Source organism: Eucyclogobius newberryi, unplaced genomic scaffold (assembly GCF_026437365.1).
Source record: "Eucyclogobius newberryi isolate DKJ021-1_F unplaced genomic scaffold, fEucNew1.0.hap1 SCAF_16, whole genome shotgun sequence".
NCBI classification, from domain to species: Eukaryota; Metazoa; Chordata; class Actinopteri; order Gobiiformes; family Gobiidae; genus Eucyclogobius; species Eucyclogobius newberryi.
Genome location: NW_027315790.1, coordinates 3,785,040 through 3,791,039, shown reverse-complemented (window position 1 = coordinate 3,791,039; position 6,000 = coordinate 3,785,040). Strand labels below are relative to the sequence as shown.

The 6,000-nt window shown below is 49.4% G+C and overlaps 1 protein-coding gene across 1 annotated transcript; it reads right to left on the bottom strand.

Moving 5' to 3' along the window:
* Positions 1-289: 289 nt before the first annotated feature.
* Positions 290-4,290, bottom strand: gngt1 (guanine nucleotide binding protein (G protein), gamma transducing activity polypeptide 1). Its single transcript, XM_072447300.1, has 2 exons — positions 4,142-4,290; positions 290-458 (listed from the first exon to the last, which is right to left on the bottom strand). The coding sequence occupies exons 1-2, from the start codon at positions 4,235-4,237 to the stop codon at positions 333-335; spliced, it is 222 nt and encodes a 73-aa protein (XP_072303401.1). The 5' UTR covers positions 4,238-4,290; the 3' UTR covers positions 290-332.
* Positions 4,291-6,000: the final 1,710 nt, after the last annotated feature.

The window sequence follows — 6,000 nt, the reverse complement described above, 5'->3', positions numbered from 1 at the left end:
TTGCATAACAATATTGTTAAATAAAATAAAAGCTGGAACTAACTCTCTGTAGGTCGTGGCATATTCTCATCCAAAGGAGAAAAGCCTTCTTATGCAAACACAATTCTGAAGATGAACTGTCCGAGGAGCCGTGCTGAAAGATGGAGACGTTACACAACATTGTCATTTAATCATGTAATTTCCAGCATCTCTGCTCATGAGGAGAACATCGACACACTCTTTAGCTCCTCCTGGTGGCCATGGTCTTTCAAATACGTTACATATTCATGTACAATTGAGTTCATAAACATTTGTGTAAAGCTGTTTATAATTCACATAGTACACAGTGATATTCAGCAGATGACGCAGCCGCCCTTCTCCTTGAACGGGTTCTTATCCTCTGAGATCCCTTTCACCAGCGTGTCCTCGTCCACCAGGGCCTGAATGTAGTCACGGATCTCCTCACAGCATTTGGACGTCTGAGAGAGAAGAGAAGGAGAACGTTCAGAGAGAGCAGTGAAGGAGAACGTTCAGAGAGAGAGCAGTGAAGGAGAACGTTCAGAGCGAGAGCAGTGAAGGAGAACGTTCAGAGCGAGAGAGCAGAGAAGGAGAACGTTCAGAGAGAGCAGTGAAGGAGAACGTTCAGAGCGAGAGCAGTGAAGGAGAACGTTCAGAGAGAGCAGTGAAGGAGAACGTTCAGAGCGAGAGCAGTGAAGGAGAACGTTCAGAGCGAGAGCAGTGAAGGAGAACGTTCAGAGAGAGAGCAGTGAAGGAGAACGTTCAGAGAGAGAGCAGTGAAGGAGAACGTTCAGAGCGAGAGCAGTGAAGGAGAACGTTCAGAGAGAGCAGTGAAGGAGAACGTTCAGAGCGAGAGCAGTGAAGGAGAACGTTCAGAGCGAGAGCAGTGAAGGAGAACGTTCAGAGAGAGAGCAGTGAAGGAGAACGTTCAGAGCGAGAGCAGTGAAGGAGAACGTTCAGAGCGAGAGAGCAGTGATGGAGAACGTTCAGAGAGAGCAGTGAAGGAGAACGTTCAGAGAGAGAGCAGTGAAGGAGAACGTTCAGAGAGAGAGCAGTGAAGGAGAACGTTCAGAGCGAGAGCAGTGAAGGAGAACGTTCAGAGAGAGCAGTGAAGGAGAACGTTCAGAGCGAGAGCAGTGAAGGAGAACGTTCAGAGCGAGAGCAGTGAAGGAGAACGTTCAGAGAGAGAGCAGTGAAGGAGAACGTTCAGAGCGAGAGCAGTGAAGGAGAACGTTCAGAGCGAGAGAGCAGTGATGGAGAACGTTCAGAGCGAGAGCAGTGAAGGAGAACGTTCAGAGCGAGAGCAGTGAAGGAGAACGTTCAGAGAGAGAGCAGTGAAGGAGAACGTTCAGAGCGAGAGCAGTGAAGGAGAACGTTCAGAGAGAGCAGTGAAGGAGAACGTTCAGAGAGAGAGCAGTGAAGGAGAACGTTCAGAGCGAGAGCAGTGAAGGAGAACGTTCAGAGAGAGAGCAGAGAAGGAGAACGTTCAGAGAGAGAGCAGTGAAGGAGAACGTTCAGAGCGAGAGAGCAGAGAAGGAGAACGTTCAGAGCGAGAGAGCAGTGAAGGAGAACGTTCAGAGCGAGAGCAGTGAAGGAGAACGTTCAGAGCGAGAGCAGTGAAGGAGAACGTTCAGAGAGAGCAGTGAAGGAGAACGTTCAGAGCGAGAGCAGTGAAGGAGAACGTTCAGAGAGAGAGCAGTGAAGGAGAACGTTCAGAGCGAGAGAGCAGAGAAGGAGAACGTTCAGAGAGAGAGCAGAGAAGGAGAACGTTCAGAGAGAGAGCAGTGAAGGAGAACGTTCAGAGCGAGAGAGCAGAGAAGGAGAACGTTCAGAGCGAGAGCAGTGAAGGAGAACGTTCAGAGAGAGTAGGTAAGGAGAACGTTCAGAGAGAGAGCAGTGAAGGAGAACGTTCAGAGCGAGAGCAGTGAAGGAGAACGTTCAGAGAGAGAGCAGAGAAGGAGAACGTTCAGAGCGAGAGCAGTGAAGGAGAACGTTCAGAGCGAGAGCAGTGAAGGAGAACGTTCAGAGCGAGAGCAGTGAAGGAGAACGTTCAGAGAGAGCAGTGAAGGAGAACGTTCAGAGCGAGAGCAGTGAAGGAGAACGTTCAGAGAGAGAGTAGTGAAGGAGAACGTTCAGAGAGAGAGCAGTGAAGGAGAACGTTCAGAGAGAGAGCAGAGAAGGAGAACGTTCAGAGAGAGCAGTGAAGGAGAACGTTCAGAGAGAGAGCAGAGAAGGAGAACGTTCAGAGCGAGAGCAGTGAAGGAGAACGTTCAGAGCGAGAGCAGTGAAGGAGAACGTTCAGAGCGAGAGCAGTGAAGGAGAACGTTCAGAGAGAGCAGTGAAGGAGAACGTTCAGAGCGAGAGCAGTGAAGGAGAACGTTCAGAGCGAGAGCAGTGAAGGAGAACGTTCAGAGAGAGAGCAGTGAAGGAGAACGTTCAGAGAGAGAGCAGTGAAGGAGAACGTTCAGAGAGAGAGCAGTGAAGGAGAACGTTCAGAGCGAGAGCAGTGATGGAGAACGTTCAGAGAGAGCAGTGAAGGAGAACGTTCAGAGAGAGCAGTGAAGGAGAACGTTCAGAGAGAGAGCAGTGAAGGAGAACTCTTAATCAGAGCTAAATACGGCTCAAAGACAGGACTCAAAGTTTACAAAGCTGTAACCTTTAATAAACATTATCCTTATTATTAAGGTGCAATGAGGTGTTCATCAGTCCAAGGGCAGAGGGAAAGAAACGTTCCTTGTGGCCGCAGGTTCTGGTCCGGATGGACCGTAGCCTCCTGCCTGACGGGAGTTGCTCAAATACCCAGAGTCCAGGGTGAGAAGGGTCAAAAACCTGCTCATTCCCAAGTTCAGGAGATGAACAGGTCCTGCAGCCGATCACCTTCTCAACGGCGAGTAGTCTCGCTGCCGCAGAAAGTACATCCTCTGCTGGGCCTTCTTGATAAGGGAGCTGATGGTGGGCTTCCACTTGAGGTCTTGAGTGATGGTGCTGAAGAGGGAGCGGAAGGAGTTCACGGTGGTGATGGGGGAATCCTTCAGGAGGGGGTCTGTATGGTTGTGACTTTCCTGAAGCCCACGATCATCTCCACTGTCTTCTGGACGTTGAGCTCCAGGTCGTTACCAATTCACCTGGACACCAGCCGATCCACTTCCTTCCTGTAGACAGACTCATCCTCGTCCAAGATGAGCCTGATGAGGGTGGCGTTGTCAGTATTACGGAGTCATCGCTGGATGTGCGGCAGTTTGTGTACAGGGAGAAGAGCAGGGGAGAAAGTACACAGCCCTGTGGAGCTCCCGTGCTGGAATTCTGAGACATTCTTCCCCAGCTGCAAACACTGCCTCCGATCCACCAGGAAGTCAGTGATCCCCCTGCAGGTGGAGTCAGTGCTCCCCCTGCAGGTGGAGTCAGTGCTCCCCCTGCAGGTGGAGTCAGGCACGTTGAGCTGGGAGAGCTTGTCCTGGAGCAGAGCAGGAGGTGGTGTTGAATATAGAGCTGAAGTCCACAAACAGGATCCTGGTGTAGGTTTCCGGGGAGTCCAGATGCTTCAGGGTGAAGTGGAGTGCACAGCCTAGTTAGCTCTTTAGGCGAACTGCAGGGGGTCCAGCAGGGGGTCCAGCAGGGGGTCCAGCAGGGGGTCCAGCAGGGGTCCAGCAGGGGGTCCAGCAGAGGGTCCAGCAGGGGGTCCAGAAGGAGGGAGGAGAAGGAAATGAGATGGGGCAAGACAGGCGCAAAACAGATGTCAGCGCCACAGGTCTGTTGTCATTACGTCCAGTGATCTGGGGCTTCTTGGGGACAGGGACAATGTTGGATGACTTGAAGCTGGGACATGGCATGACTCCAGGAGGTGTTAAAAATGTCTGTGAGACGGGAGACACCTCCTCTGCCCAATGTCTCAGGATGGAAGGGGAGACACCGTCTGGTCTTACAGCTTTCCCAGGATGCCACAATCAAGAGCATGCTTAAAGTCCAATAATAATACAAATAATGCACAATATTTAGCCATGAATTGCTAACACTTCACTTTGTTCTAACTTCAGTTCGCTGGTCAGTGTCCTGACCAGGGGCACAACAACAGTGTAGAGGATCAATACTGAGGGTCACTACCATCTCCATGTACTATACTCGCCACTGTCGAGTCCTCACTGACCTTCCACCTCTCCAGCTTCACCTCTGTCTTCAGCTGCGTTACCTCCATCACAGCTTTATCCTTGTCCGTGAGGTCGTCCACGTTTATCACAGGCATTTTCTGAAACAAAGAGTCGATCAGGAGCAGAACCAGAAGAGCGGAGGAGGAGGAGGAGGAGGAGGAGCAGAGCCAGAGGAGCAAAGAAGGAAGAGCAGAGGAGGAGGAGGAGAGGAGGAGGAGGAGCCGAGCCAGAGGAGCAAAGAAGGAGGAGCAGAGACAGAAAAGGAGCAGAGCCAGAGGAGCGGAGGAGGAGGAGCAGAGAAGGAAGCGCAGAGACAGAAAAGGAGCAGAGGAGGAGCAGAGAAGCAGAGGAGAAGGAGCAGAAGAGGAGCAGGAGCAGAGACAGAGGAATAGACAATGTGGTACTCACGGCTGTTGACCAAACACAGGCTGTGGTGTCTTTGCTGACCCGTTGGACTGACCTCTATATAAACTATTGTAATCCCATAATCTGATTAGAACAAGCTCCAAATGTTTGTGCTCAGCAACTTCCAGCTTTCATTGAGAGCAGCAGAAAAGAGTCTGATGTTCTGAGGACCTCCTGCTGTGGAGTGAGTGGGCGTGTGGCGTGTGGGGTGTGGCGTGTGGGGTGTGGCGTGGGCGTGGCTCTATGACCACCAGCCGGGCGCACACAGCCACAGGCGGCGCTCTCGCTACAACAGCAGCTAATCACAGTTTAGTGTCAAGGTCAAGTCAAGGTGAACCAGCATTAGCCAAACAACTGCATCAGCAACAGCTCATCCAGTCCACTCACGCTTTCAAGACATTATACACTAAAGTATGAGCTCAGATGTTACGTACAGTTACACTTGAACAGTAGTTTCCACAAATACAAAAAAATATATATATTTCTCGAGTCATTTCTTGGTCCTCAGTATCTGCTTCAATAATATGTATGAAAATGACTCTTGGCTGTGTAAAAGTGTTATTTACTCAAAGTTCATGTGTAATCATCTCAATTTGCATTATTTTTTATTTTATTTTACTTACACTTTCACTCAATTATTCTTTCAGTTGGATTATGAAATGTATAAAGTGATTTTGACAGTTTCATTGTCTTAACTTTACGGAGCTCAACATCACGACTTCAGATTCTCAACCGTCTTTTGCTCTTGCTTTTCATAGAATGTTCTATATTACATTAAATATATCTCTTTCCATGGAAACAGGCTGTGGACATGAGGTCAAGGTGCAGGTCAGAGACAAGCCCACTCACTGTAACAATCATGAGAAAAACATCATGAATAAATGCACAAGAGATGAGATGAATAATGCCCTATGATGGAAGGTTCCAAGCAAAGTAACTCTGTGGCTCAGGCCCGGGCTGAGACAGGAAGGGCATCCTGGCTATAAAAACAGCAGCAGAACAATGATATTAAGTTAAATATGGAGCAACAGGAAATACTGTAAAAATAATACACACTGTGAATCACCAGTTTATTTATGGAGTGAAACGTGGTCCAAAGTTTCAACAAAAAGACAAACCTCATGGGTCAATGTATTTTAGTCTCTTATACTTTATACATTTGTTTGAATATTGTCGCTGAAATCATTTAAAAAACAGGAAGATGTGCTCAGTGTTAGAATAAACCATAAACCAGGTCAAATTTTTGCATTTTCACATTTAAAAAGGGACAGAAACTTGCCTCCTCTTCAGCTCAGGCGTGTGTCACATCAACTCCATCTGGGTTAGTAAGTGTTCGGGTGGTCTCCCGTGGTCCCCTGTGGTCTCCTGTGGTCCCCTGTGGTCTCCCGTGGTCCCCTGTGGTCTCCCGTGGTCCCCTGTGGTCTCCTGTGGTCCCCTGTGGTCTCCCGTGGTC

Coding starts and splice junctions, on each gene's coding strand:
- gngt1 (XM_072447300.1), bottom strand. CDS start 4,237: ATGCCTGTGATAAACGTGGACGACCTCACGGACAAGGATAAAGCTGTG. Junction 459..4,141: donor TGAAGCTGGAGAGGTGGAAG/GTCAGTGAGGAC, acceptor CTTCTCTCTCAG/ACGTCCAAATGCTGTGAGGA.